The sequence below is a fragment of the Schistocerca gregaria genome, chromosome 3 (assembly GCF_023897955.1).
Source record: "Schistocerca gregaria isolate iqSchGreg1 chromosome 3, iqSchGreg1.2, whole genome shotgun sequence".
In the NCBI taxonomy this organism is placed as follows: domain Eukaryota; kingdom Metazoa; phylum Arthropoda; class Insecta; order Orthoptera; family Acrididae; genus Schistocerca; species Schistocerca gregaria.
Window position 1 is genome coordinate 915043875 of NC_064922.1, and position 13510 is coordinate 915057384.

Sequence of the window (13510 nt, forward strand, 5' to 3'; positions counted from 1 at the left end):
TCGGTTATTACCCTAAACGCTGGTCCTGCTAAATGGTGAGCATTTCAGGTAACGATGATGGAGATCGACAGCGATCCCATACTTTCCTCTGCAAAATAAACCTTAAAGGTGAACACTATTGAAATCTTGTGATTATGGTGACCAGAAGAGGTGTGTCAATTCATCGTCGTGCTCACAAAACTGGCCTTGGACGAAGATGTTCCATGTCTTCTTAGAACATCACCATTGGGGAACGAACACCAAACCATGGGCTGGAGATGATCAGCCAAAATGGTGATATAATAGTTAGTGGTAATGTCACCCTGCAGAGTAACTATGGTGCCTTTAGAACACCATGATATGACTGCCAAGGTAAGAACCGAGCGCCCGCCGTGTTTACCTCTGGTGGACGCAAATTCAGCAGAAGACGGAAACGGTAAAAAGCGAAACCCATCCGTCCAAAAGAGGTTCTTCCATTGCACCAACCTCGAAGTTTTATTGCTTCGGCACCATGTATCCATTGTAGGAGCTTATAATTCAACGATTAGCGGTTTTGAAATTGCAGCGCGCCCTGGAATTTCCTGATTGTTGAGGTTCCTTCGTTTTGTTTTGGTGCTGACTGGGCTCGCGAGTGCAACATTCAGTTCTGCAGTTTTTCCAGCTTCCCTGCTCTTTCGTCACGTTCTTCTTAAATGAGCCTGCATGAAGATCACTAAACACACATATTTCGTCTGCACTATGAGTTAGGGGATATGTTTTTCCAATTTCCCTGTATTCTGTATAACTCTTCAATACGATGCCTCTTGAAAAACCAAAAACTTTGGCTACCATCACTGCGGATGCACCCAGCATACGCTTCAACATTTTGCCCACGCTCGAATACACTGAGCTTCGACATAATGCAGAAAGTTTGTCCTTGACAACTACGTCTATTCTGTAGAAGAATTTTTATTATTGCAATGTGTAAATGGTGGTACGTAGGAATTGCTAACTCTTATCTGTACATCTTTTTTCTTTATGAAATGTTCTGGATGTAATCACATGTACAAATTGTTTTGAAGTGTAAATGTAAAATGATTCGGTCCACATAATTAAGATTTAAAGTGCAGAGTGATCCATGGAACATGGACCTAACTAACAACTACACAGAGCCCTCATCTGACCATGACCGACACTTCCAGGCTAATACGTATACTGCACAGGTGTCCTTCGTGCTGAAATACAACAGCGCAACCTGTAGTCTCGGCTAGCATCTGCAGTTATGTTCAACCAAGTATTTCCTGCGGTGTTCCCATAATTTCGTCCAAGCCCTCTACTTTTTAAAGGGCACGGCCAATTACCGTTCCCTTGTTTTCCCCAAACTGTGTGCATGTTCGCTCAAACATGATCCCGTCGTGCACGGCTGGTTACACTCTAATCTTCTTTCATTTCTTGGTATCGGTGAGGTATTAGGTATCTAATTATTCGTTTCTTACTTCCGTGTACGAAAAGCAGCTGTAACAATAGCTATCAATAGCTATCAATAATTTTGGCCCTTTATAGCTCATACGTAATGGTATCTCATATCACTATAGAGATAATCGTAGCCAGATCAGTATTAAGGTTTCTAAGGAATTTTCACTTAATAATTCCTTTGTGAATCTCTTACTTTTATTGCAAGTATGCAGAGATCGATGGGTACTCGTTAAAAATTTTCAGCAAATCAGTGGACTTTTATTAGACTTCAAGGAACAATATCCTATGGCATTCTGAGCAGTGTTATTTTTTTTAATTGTGCGCCAAGCCCACCAGAATTATTTTCACAGCACAAGCAGTTTCTTCGGAAAAATATTTTTGTTGTAGTTTTAGTTCAAGAGCATGTAATCTTTATCTTAAACTTTCTTTTTCATCTTTATTTTTTAAAGACGCCCCTTCACGCTATAGTCGTTTAAACGTCATTAACACTTTCATGTTATTACACTGACTTTAATAATGCAAAGCGGTAAGAGATTTCATTTGTTCTAACTACAAATACCAAACAAGTGACGCTAGACCACTGGAGCTATATCTTTCATCTATATGTGTATAGTAGATGGCACGGTTTTCAGTTAAAAAAATGTCTGATTATCCCAATACATCTCAAATATTTCCCAATTAAGCTTAGTCATATTAAAAAACATTAAGAAGTTATTGCTAGTCTAAACTGTCCTGCCACATTCAACGTATGCATCAAACAAAATAGGCTTTTCTCCACTTAAGGCGTTACCTTCTGTCAGTCAGAAAAATCTCCCTATATGATTGAATAGGTCAGGTGTCCACTATACGCAGGAGGCAGCTACACGGGTATCACGGGCTGTGTGGCGTGGACTGGGCGGTTTTTTTAGGTTAGAAGGTCTCGGGAAAACACAAGAACGGCTTCAGTCACAAAGGGTGCAGGCTGAACACAGGTAAAAGGTAGATACAGGAACCTTTGGTAAAACAGTTGTAAATTGTCGTAGCTGTGTTGGCAAAGTACCAGAGTTCCAAGCGTTAATAGAAAGCACTGATACTCAAATCGTTATAGGCACTGAAAGCTCTTTAAAGTCGGATATAAGCTCAGCCGTAATTTTTGCGAAGAAAGTAAAGGTGTTCCGAAAGGATAGGCTACACACGGTTGGCGGTGGCGTGTTTGTTGCTGTCAGAAGTAGTTTAACCTGTCTCGAAATTGAAGTAGATACTTCCTGTGAGTTGTATGGGCAGAAGTCTTTGTTGGCAAACGGAATCAAATAATAACTGGATACTTTTACCGACCTCCCAATTCAGATGATACAGTTGCTGAAAGGTTCAAAGAAAACAAAGTTTGATTTGAAACACGTACACGACTCATACGATAATAGTTGTGATGACTTTAATTTACCCTCATGTGTTAGCGATGATACATGTTTAACTCCAGAGGTACTCATATAAATCATCCGAAATTGTGCTAAACGCATTCTCTAATTTACTCTCAATGTGTTGGTGGAAATACATGTTTATATCCGGAGGTACGCATCAAATACCATCCGAAATTGTGCTAAACGGAATCTCTGAAAATTATTTCGAGTAGTTAGTTCATGAGCCCACACGAATAATAAATGGTTGCGAAAACACACTTGACCTCTTAGCAACAAATAATCCTGAAATAATAACGTGGATCAAAACCGATTCAGGGATTAGTGAACACACGGTTGTCGTAGCGAGATTGACTATTGTAACGCCAAATCCTCGAAAAATAAGCGAAAAATATACCTATTCAAAAAAGCAGATGAAAATTGACTTGACGCCTTCCTGAGAGACAATCTCCACTTATTCACAATTAACAATATAAGTGTAGACCAGATGTGGATTAAATTCAAAGAAATGGTATCGGTAGCAATTGAGAGATTTATACCAAATAAATTAACAAATGACGGAGCTGATCCTCCTTAGTACACAAAACGGGTTACAACACTGTTGCAGAAACAACGAAACAAACATGCCAAATTTAAACAGACGCAAAATCCCCAAGATTGGCGATCATTTACAGAAGCTCGAAATTTAGCGCGGGTTTCAATTCGAGATGCCTATAACAGTTTCCACAACGAAACTTTGCCTCGAAACCTGGCAGAAAATCCGAAGAGATTCTGGACGTATCTGAAGTATGCTAGTGGCAAGAAACAATCAATGCCTTCTTTGAGCGATATCAATGGTGATACTATCGAAGACAGTGCTGCCAAAGCAGAGTTACTAAACACAGCCTTCCGAAATGCCTTCACAATAGGAGACGAAGTAAAACTTCCAGAATACATTTACAAGTCAGTTGTGCACATAAAAAATAACGTTGGTAATTACTGTATAAACAGTTTTGTCCATGACCATGGAACAAGACCTAGACTCAACTTTCATTTGCCAATAAAAAATAAACATAAAACTCAAAACAGCATTTTCTACCAAGGAATAAAACTGTACAATAAATTACCAAAAGAGATAAAGGAGATTGCAATAATACGCTTATTTCAAAAGGCAGCTAAAAGGTACCTGTTATGCAATACATTTTGTTTGTTGAAGGAGTACTTAGATAAAACAGAGTATGGGTTTGGTAAAAAAAATGTTATACAAATAAATAATAATAAAGATTATAAAACATCCAACATTCCACATAACACCTTCACACTTCGTTTTTCCTTCTTTATTCATTTTCTAGAAAAAACTTACTCCCAAGCTATGCATTGCACAGTACTATCATCTCTTCCTCTTTCTGAGCTCAACATGTCACTTATTATGGAGGGATGGTGACTCAGTTTTTCAGGATAGAAAATGGGAAGATGCGGTACAGAAAAAGGCCCAGAGATCACCAGCGTGTGTGTGTGTGTGTGTGTGTGTGTGTGTGTGTGTTTGTGTGTGGTGTTATGAAACAAAGTGTGTATAGTGTGTGCAGTGACTGATAGTGAGATATGAGTGAACAATGAGGCATTACATTATTTAATAAGTTATTTGTAAAAGAAACGTATTGTATACCAGGAATAAATCTAATTACTGTCTCTAACTAGAAGTCTGTAAATGTATGTGTATACGAATTAGCTTATTTTAAATTGGTCTAAACTTCTAAATACCTTGACATGTCATATATCCTTGTAAAAAGAGATCTACAAATGAATAACGCTACTACTACTTCTACTACTACTAGCATCGCGGACGTTATTTATCAGTGAAGTGCACAACTTGCAGGAACTTTGGCTATAGCGAATAATATTACTGTTTGCTTGTTACTCGCTGTTACTCGCGACACCTTCGTAAATACAAGTTAAGTATTGTCAAGTTGATTTATAAAAATAAGACTACTAATGTTAGGGAATAGTTGCATAGCATTCGGAGAACGCAGCATTATTTAGGCATCCCATAAGCGACGCGTGAGCAAGATCCAACAATATACCCGTCGAGATTCGATTTGGACAAGCAGTTGGTCCCAACGATGGGCATGCTGGCTTAGTTTAGGAAATGCATCTGTGTGGAATAATTATTTTAATTTTGTTGCTGCCAGTAACGTTCTTTTATTTTGTCTTCGATTTAACTCTTTGCAATGCGTTAGAAACATATTCTACTCATCATCAGGTGTTTTTCCCTAGAAATATTAATGATAAAATCTCATACAATTAGTCTATTTTCTGCTGCTGGATTATTCGGGGGTATTTGGGAGGAATAGGAGGAAGTATGAGTAGTGCGTCACCAGGTCAATTTCCAGCATTGTATTCTACTGGCTTGGAACTATACCTCGTTATTGTGACTGATAACACCGCATATGCAGCATGCTGATAGTGTCATATTAGTTGATATTGGTTCATAATAGATGATATATAACTTAAAACGTGTCTTGAAACAAAGTTCAACAAGATCTGCCTAAAAGAAAACCTTGTACCAAAATATGTAAAGACAAACTTGAAACTGTAACATTGCAGTAGAGATCATCAAAGGTAGGGGGAGGGGGGCGAGTGAACTTCTGAGTGGTCTTATCAACCAACTGTTCGTTGAAACAAGGGAAAAACAAGTGATGCCGTATCAGTGGAGCTAGGCCACACTGGCCAGCTCACTGGTCCCCAACCCAAGTCCGTCGGGCGTATTAGTGCCGGGGACCAGCTACTCCTTCCCAGTCACTAAATCCGTGCGTTAGACCCCACGGCTAACCTGGCGGTCTACCAGATGGGGTACTCAAAGGTGTGTGCCACATGAGCTCCACAGCTCTCAACGGCAGAGCATAAAGAGCAGTGATGGACCATCTGTGCGAAATTGCACGCTCTTTACGAGGCTGACAGTGAATTTTTGTTGTCTAACGTCGTCATAGGTGTAGAAACAGGCGTTCATCACTTTCAACCTGAAACAAAACCGCTATCTATGGAGCAGATTCACACCATCTTGTTCTATTTGATGTCCTCCTTCATGGTGCTAAGAGGGAAACATATCCGGAAAAAATAGTTTGTTCAATGTGATACCTATCCAAAACCAAATTTAATTGTAAGCAAACATGGGTATGAAGCGTGAATTTAAATCTCATGATGAATGTTCCCACGTTTTGTCAGCCACGAGAGTTAGCCCCGCGGTCTGAAGCGCCTTGCCACTGTTCGAGAGGCCCCCTCGCATCGGAGGTACGAGTCCTCCCTCGGGCATGAGTATGTGTGTGTTCTCCCTAGCGTAAGTTACTTTAAGTTAGATTAGATAGTGTGTAAGTCTGGGGACCGATGACCTCAGTTGTTTGGTCTCGTAGGAACTCACGACAAATTTCTAAAATTTCCCACATTTTGTTTTCCTTTACCTACGAGGGTTATTCGGAAAGTAAGGAACGACCGGTCACGAAATGGAAACCACAGTGAAAATCAGATGAAGTTTTACACGGGTGTGTTGGGCAGTGTTTCTAATATGCCCGGCGATCGCATTACGTCGCACTTTTTAGTTGTGAGAACACAGGGGGCACATAAAGATACCTAGAACAATAGTGTCTCCCATCAAGTACGAGGGCCTGGTGAGAAATATCGCCTGAAGATATGCAGCCAACATAACGTAACTGTCATTGCGTTTTCTTCTTCAAGACAATTCTCAGCCGCATTCTGCAGGGGCAATGAAGATGCATCTGCATCGTTTTCAGTCGGAAACGTTTGATTACCCACAATATAACCCGTAATCTCTGCTCACATGAACCGCTGGCTATGAAGACAACGTTTTGGCACAGACAACGAGATGTAGGCCAGCGTAGAGAATTGGCGGAAAGCACTGGCGGCTGCCTTCTATAAATAGGGTATTGGAAAGCTTGTACAACGATACGAGAAATGTCTAAGTCGGCGACTTAAGTAGCTGGAAGTTATAGCTAACCATTGCAAATAAAACAGTTTTGATTTTCTTTGTGGTTTCCATTTCGCGACCTATCGTTCCTTACTTTCCGAATGGCCCTCGTATTTACAGGCCAAGTTCTGTAGGACCAAATTGAGGACCAAATCTCCAAGGTCATGGAAAGTGTCAGTGCATGAGATTACAACATAAGAGTAATAACAGATAAAAATAAAATGCTTATGAACCCGAAAAAAGTCAAGCCATAAGTTTAAGTAAACGCAATCAACAGTACAACAAGAATCAGTTTAATTTTTCATGGAATTCCTTGACAGTATAGAAGTAGTGACCTATGAGGAAACTCTTCAGGTTCGATTTGAAGGCGCGTGGATTACTGCTAAAGTTTCTGAATTCTAATGGTAGCTTATTGAACATAGATATAGCTGTAGTAATCTAATACTTTTAAATAGAAACGACATATTGAGAGGCCAAAACCATAAATACCCAGACACGTAAACAGGGGTCGACAAGACGTTCGTGAACCTACGCCTCTTATTACCTGAACCGCCCGTTTCTGAGCCAAAAATATCCCTTTAGAGTGGGAAGGGTTACCCCACAATATAATACTATACGACGTAAGCGAATGAAAATAAGCGAAGTAGACTAATTTCCGTCTCGAACGATCACTCACTTCAGATACCGTTCGAATAGTAAAAATAGCAGCATTAAGTCTTCGAATAAGATCCTGAACGTGGGATTTCCACGACAGTTTACTATCTATCTGAACACCTAGGAATTTGAACTGTTCAGTTTCATTAATCACACGCCTATTCTGTGAAATTAAAACGTCAGGTTTTGTTGGATTGTTTGTTAGGAACTATAAAAACTGAGTCGTGGTGTGATTTAACGTTAGTTTATTTTCTATACGACATGAACGTATATCGTGAACTACAATATTTCTGTTTGCTGATGACACTAGCTTGGTAGTAAAGGATGCTGTGTGCAACATTGGCGCGGTTTCAAATAATGTAGAGTTACCCGTTATACTAGAGGGCCCTTTCACCACACCGCTACACGACAACCAACAAGAACAACTGCGCCGCCAGAATATTTGGCAAAGAAAAGGAAGTATGCATCACAAAAAATTTGTTTGTCCTCCTTGTTCTTCCTGATATTATATGTATTTATGAAAGTTCGCTTAGTGCCTAATTCCCCATCTGTGAAAACCAGTCACGCATCGGTAACAGTGTTAAACTCGACCACGGATACCTCACAGACGATAGTACATACTGTTTAAACATTGCGTCGTACAAAGTGAAGGAATGTTCTGTTGTTTTAAATCAAACGTAAAATGTTTGCAACAAATGCCTCGCAGGTATTCCTCATTCAGTATATCACATCTCTTGAAATACTCGTTTTCAAATATACGTCTCTCAAAACAAAATTCAATAAAGGGTACTAATCTATGTCTAGTTCTGAGTCTTGCTCGTCTGTAACATTTCGACGAGCCGTTAGCAGAATCTTACAACGGAGATCTTGACGTGAATGATAAAAGCCGATAATTTACATACCATTACAATCTCTAGAAATCGTAGGAACCGGGTAAATGGATTACGATTCCATAATCGCAGAGAAGGTCAGGGGTTGGAAAAAAGACTGAGGGCATCCCTTTTAAAGGAATAGCGCCCATCAATTGATAGGAGTGATATAAGGGAACGTGGGAAATCTAAATGAAGATTTTAAATACGGTTCTCCCCGAAAAAAGTCCTGTAGCTTATATAACTTAACATAGAGCGATCTCCAACGAGAATAATGAGACTCAAAAATATGAAGGATTAGATATCTCCAGTAAGAAGGAGATTGCATAGCTTCTGTAACCTACGAAGAACCTGACCGACGTATTTTGCAGGTTATTAGTCGGGTCTGTGAAAGCTTTCGACGTCCATGGAGTTGAGACACAGGGTGAATTACACTGATCAGCCAGAACACTATGACCACATGCGTAATAACCGGTATGTCCAATCTGGGCTCAGCTGATAGGAGCAAAGCTTCGTGGCTTGGAAGTAATGAGGCTCAAAAATGGTTAAAATGGCTCTGAGCACTGTGGGACTTAACTTCTGAGGACATCAGTCCCCTAGAACTTAGAACTACTTAAACCTAACTAACCTAAGGACATCACGCACATCCATGTCCGAGGCAGGATTCGAACCTGCGACGGTAGTGGTCGCGCGTTTCCAGACTGTAGCGGGCCAGAACCGCTCGGCCACTACGGCCGGCAGTAATGAGGCCTTGGTAGGCACTTTAGGGAGTTAGCACCCCACAGGCATACAAAAGTCACCAAATACTTATAAATTCCGGGAGGGGGGGCCAACAAGCTCTGACGCCAGGTTCAATCACATCCCAGATATGTCCGCTCGGGTTCAGATCTGCCGAATTGTGAGACCAGCACATGGCATTTCAACTCATCACTGTGTTCCTCGAGCCACTCCATCACACTCCTGTCCTTGTGACATGGCGCATTAACTTGTTGGAAAAAGCCACAGCCGTCGGGAAACATGATCGTCATGAATGGGTGTACGCGGTCCACAACAAGTGTACGATAACGCTTGGCCATCATGGTGCCTAGCACGAGCTCCAGTGGAACCACGAATGGCAGCACTAATGTTGCCCAGAGCATAATGGAGCCGCCGCCGGCTTGTCTCCGTACCGCAGTACAGGTATCAACTAGCTGTTCCCCTGGAAGAAGACGGATCTCGCCCTCCTATTGGCATGACGAAGGAGGTACCGGGGTTCATCAGACCGTGCAACGCTCTGCCATTGCACCAAGGTCCAGTGCCGATGGCCATATGCCCATTTCAGTCGTACTTGCTGACCTCGTGGGGTTAACGTCGGCACATGCATGCGTCGTTGGCTGCGGAAGCCCATCGTTAGGAGTGTTCGTTGCTCTGTGTGTTAAGGCACGCTTCCACTCTGCTCAGCATTACAGTCTGATGTTAGTTCCGGGACAGTTTGCCGACTGCCTTGTTTTACCAGTCCTACGTTTGGCGGCGCAACATCACGACATCTTCACGTGGTTTCATCTTGGCTTCGCCAGTTGAAGACGCTCACCATTGCACTCCTCTCCCACTCGACAAGTTCTGCAGTTTCCGAAATGCTCGTGCCGATACTCCGCGTCGTCACAATCTGCCCTCGGTCGGACTCAGATAGATCCCTCGCCTCCCTTATTCTACACAAGGACTGTACGCTCACTGATACTACATACAACGTGCTTGTGTCTGACTAGCAGTCATTCCTCGCCAGGTGACGCTGCTGTCACCTGGACGTGTTTATACCGATACTACGTCGGTGGTCATAATATTCTGGCCGATAAGTGCATGTGACAAAGTCAGCAGGTATATGGAAAGCACGAAGTCAGACTCCCGTCACTTATGCGTGGAGATCCCTGCCATACGAGAATGCGGAAACATAGCTTATCAATTCATGTGCTAAACTTCAGACCACTTATATCTGACTCTGAACATGATAGAGAGGCGCCCTGAACGTGAGAGATAGATAATCTTCCGGGCAGTGCATCAACATCGTCCACGACTATTTAAGCCCTCAGATCAGCGACACAGAACAGCGTCATTGTTCTTCAGGAGCAGACATGAGAACCCCGGTAAGTACCTTCCACAGTTGCGGAATACTTACATGTCAGCTTTGTAACTGTTTCCGTGTACCATGGCTGCATCACTAAGTCATTTATCGATTTTATTTCGAGTAGTAGTTTGGTTCCAACGTGTAGCATCCTCCATTTTCTTTTTTTCCTATGCACTTTTTGTTTTGGATTGCATTTCTGTCCAGAAAATAGTAGAAGGATAGACGAAACAGTCCGTTAATACACTTCAGCTGTCCCACGTCTGGCGTGTGTTTCATAAAAGCATAATATTTTCTTCTCTTTCGTTTAACTCGACTTTCGAGTACGCTTGATCAATCAGTTTTTAATATGATTTAATATGATTTTTACTGTTTTATTATACCCATTGTTCGAAAATGTACTGATTTCAAAAATATTTCCACTTGTTGCAACTGACGAAAAATACAACTGCTAATTATTGGCCTAAATCTTCCCTCACTTTCTATAATTTAATTTATACGCTGCATAATATTCTCAGGTCCTCTGTAATTACGTAGCTGGTTTTCTCCATTCATAACATATTGGTGCATTCGTATCTCGATGAGTTTAGAAAACCCCCTTAATATTGCTCTTTTGACTGGTTCAATTCTAATGTAGTTACAAAATTCAAAAAACATCTAAACGCATCTACAGTCTGACTATATTGTAGCACAAAGGGACGGAAATGATACATTACAGTTAACTGCTACGATTTTCACACTGTAGTAGAGGCATTCACATTTCCGATATGGTATAATCCTATTATGATGAAGATTACAGTAAGATTAAGAGCTTCAAGGAAGTAAGACGAACCACAGCTAAGTTAGTAAATGAAGTAGATGTTGTAGGTGAGAAAGAGAAAATAAAGATGGGTGCACTTTCAAACGTGGTGAAGTTGTCAGTAGAAAAACGTTTGTATGATGTTACAATAAGGCCTACTAGTTTAAACAGAGCTGCATATTTCATAAAGTGTTGGCGAGTATGTAGCGTTTGCCTGTGTGTACTTATCAACTGAGTGAATTCAGTCAACATTATTGGCAAGTGGTACCAAAGACGAGTAATGCCTCTTGCTCATACTAGGAGGAAATATGGCTCACCGGGGACTAGTAGTTGGCTCCTGTTCATAGAATTACGAGAGAGGGGAATGTACACGTACGTTTTTAATGTTAATTTCATCGCAGATTGTGAAATACATAGTAACTTTTTTGTCCACAGACGATCCTACTGGCAGTGTTGGTAGTTGCTGCCGCCAAACCTAGTGTCTATGATGGAGTGCCCAGTCCGACACCGTGCGTGAGAAATGCGAAGACGTCCGGAGTTGCAGACCCAGGAGAGAGACCTGCTGCAGGCAGACAAAACGAGCCCACCACACCATCCAGTCCAGAGCTGCCTCCAGCAGGAAAACCCACAGTGTCAGTTCAGGTGCCACCCTTACCTGCTAACCCAGAGACAACAACGGCACTTCCTGTCCCCCTGACGCCAGCAACCCCTAAGAACGTGGATACTTCCAGTGCCGACAAGCCCACAGTTGTGTCACCTGGATCCTTACCCCTCGTCAACCTTCTACCCAGTAACCTGCCCATCTTTCCGAGCACGTACTACCATTCCAGTATCACCACGAGTTCTCACTTTCCCTTCTACCATGTACCTAGCAGTCTTCCTAAAGGCGAGGACGTGTGTTTTACTTTTGGCACAAATGTACTCTGCTTCCCTTTCAGTGCTGGCTTCCCGTCCCCGTACTTTCCTCTCAGTTCTGTTGCTATGAGACCCCAGCAGGGTTTTCCAGCAACAGACCCAGTCACCAGTCTCTCCACTGCTGGCACCTCCTTTGGCAACGTGATGAACACTGCCCAAGGTTCTCTTGTGACTGGTCGGCATCCCGTGTATGCATTCGCTCCCGAATATTCCTCAGTCAACGATCTTAGTAAGGTACGATATGTAATCTCAGTATAAACTGACTCTTATATGGAACGCTGTGTCGGCAACATCAGCGTTTCAGCATCTAAGTCTTTTTTCTGGTCGATTGGCAAGAAATACATTATGTGATCAAAAGTATCCGGACACCGGGCTGAAAATGACTTACAAGTTCGTGGCGCCCTCCATCGGTAATGATGCATTTCAATATGACGTTGGCCCACCCTTAGTCCCGATGACAGCTTCCACTCTCGAAGGCATACGTTCAATCGCGTGCTGGAAGGTTTCTTTGGGAATGACAGCCCATTCTTCACGGAGTGCAGCACTGTGGACAGGTATCGATATCCGTCGGTGAGGCCTGGCACGACGTCCACGTTCCAAAACATGTGCAAGTATTCTATAGGATTCACGTCAGGACTCAGTGCAGGTCAGTACATTACAGGGATGTTATTGTCGTGTAACCACTCCGCCACAGCCTGTGAGTGATGAATAGGTGCTAGATCGTGTTGAAAAGTACAGTCTCCATCAACGAATTGCACTTCAACAGTGGGAAGCAGCAAGGTGCTTAAAACATCAATGTAGGCCTGTGCTGTGATAGTGCAAAACAACAAGGGGTGCAAGCCCTCTCCACGAAAAACACGACCACACCGTAAGACTACTGTCTCCGAATTTTGCTCTTGACGTTCACGGGGCATTCACCATACCCACACGCTGCCATCGTATCGCCACATTGTGTACCGTGATTCGTCACGCCAGACAACGTTTTTCCACTAATCAATCGTCCACTGTTTACGCTCCTTACACCATGCAAGGCGTCGTTTGGCATTTACCGGCGTGATGTGTGGCTCATGAGCAGACGCTCGATGATGAAATCCAAGTTTTCTCACCTCCCACCTAACTGTCATAGTACTTGCAGTGGATCCTGATGCAGTTTGAAATTACTGTGTGATGGTGTGGATAGATGTCTACCTATTACACATTACGCTCCTCTTCAACTATCGGCTGTCTCTGTCAGTCAACAGATGAAATAGGGCTGTACGGTTTTGTGCTGTACGTGTCCCTCCACGTTTCCACTTCACTATCACACCGGTAACAGTGGACCTAGGGATGTTTAGGACTGTGGAAATCTCGCATACAGACGTATGACAGAAGTGACACCCAGTCACCTGA

The 13510-nt window shown here is 42.4% G+C and overlaps 1 protein-coding gene across 1 annotated transcript in view; it reads left to right on the forward strand.

Annotated features, from left to right (window-relative positions):
• The window catches only part of LOC126355692 (mucin-17-like), a 95074-nt gene that overhangs the window by 21047 nt on the left and 60517 nt on the right, over window positions 1-13510 (forward strand). The window contains exon 4 of the mRNA XM_050006059.1: window positions 11642-12355. Within this exon, the coding sequence (XP_049862016.1) occupies window positions 11642-12355 (714 nt within the window). The remainder of the gene's footprint in view (window positions 1-11641; window positions 12356-13510) is intronic.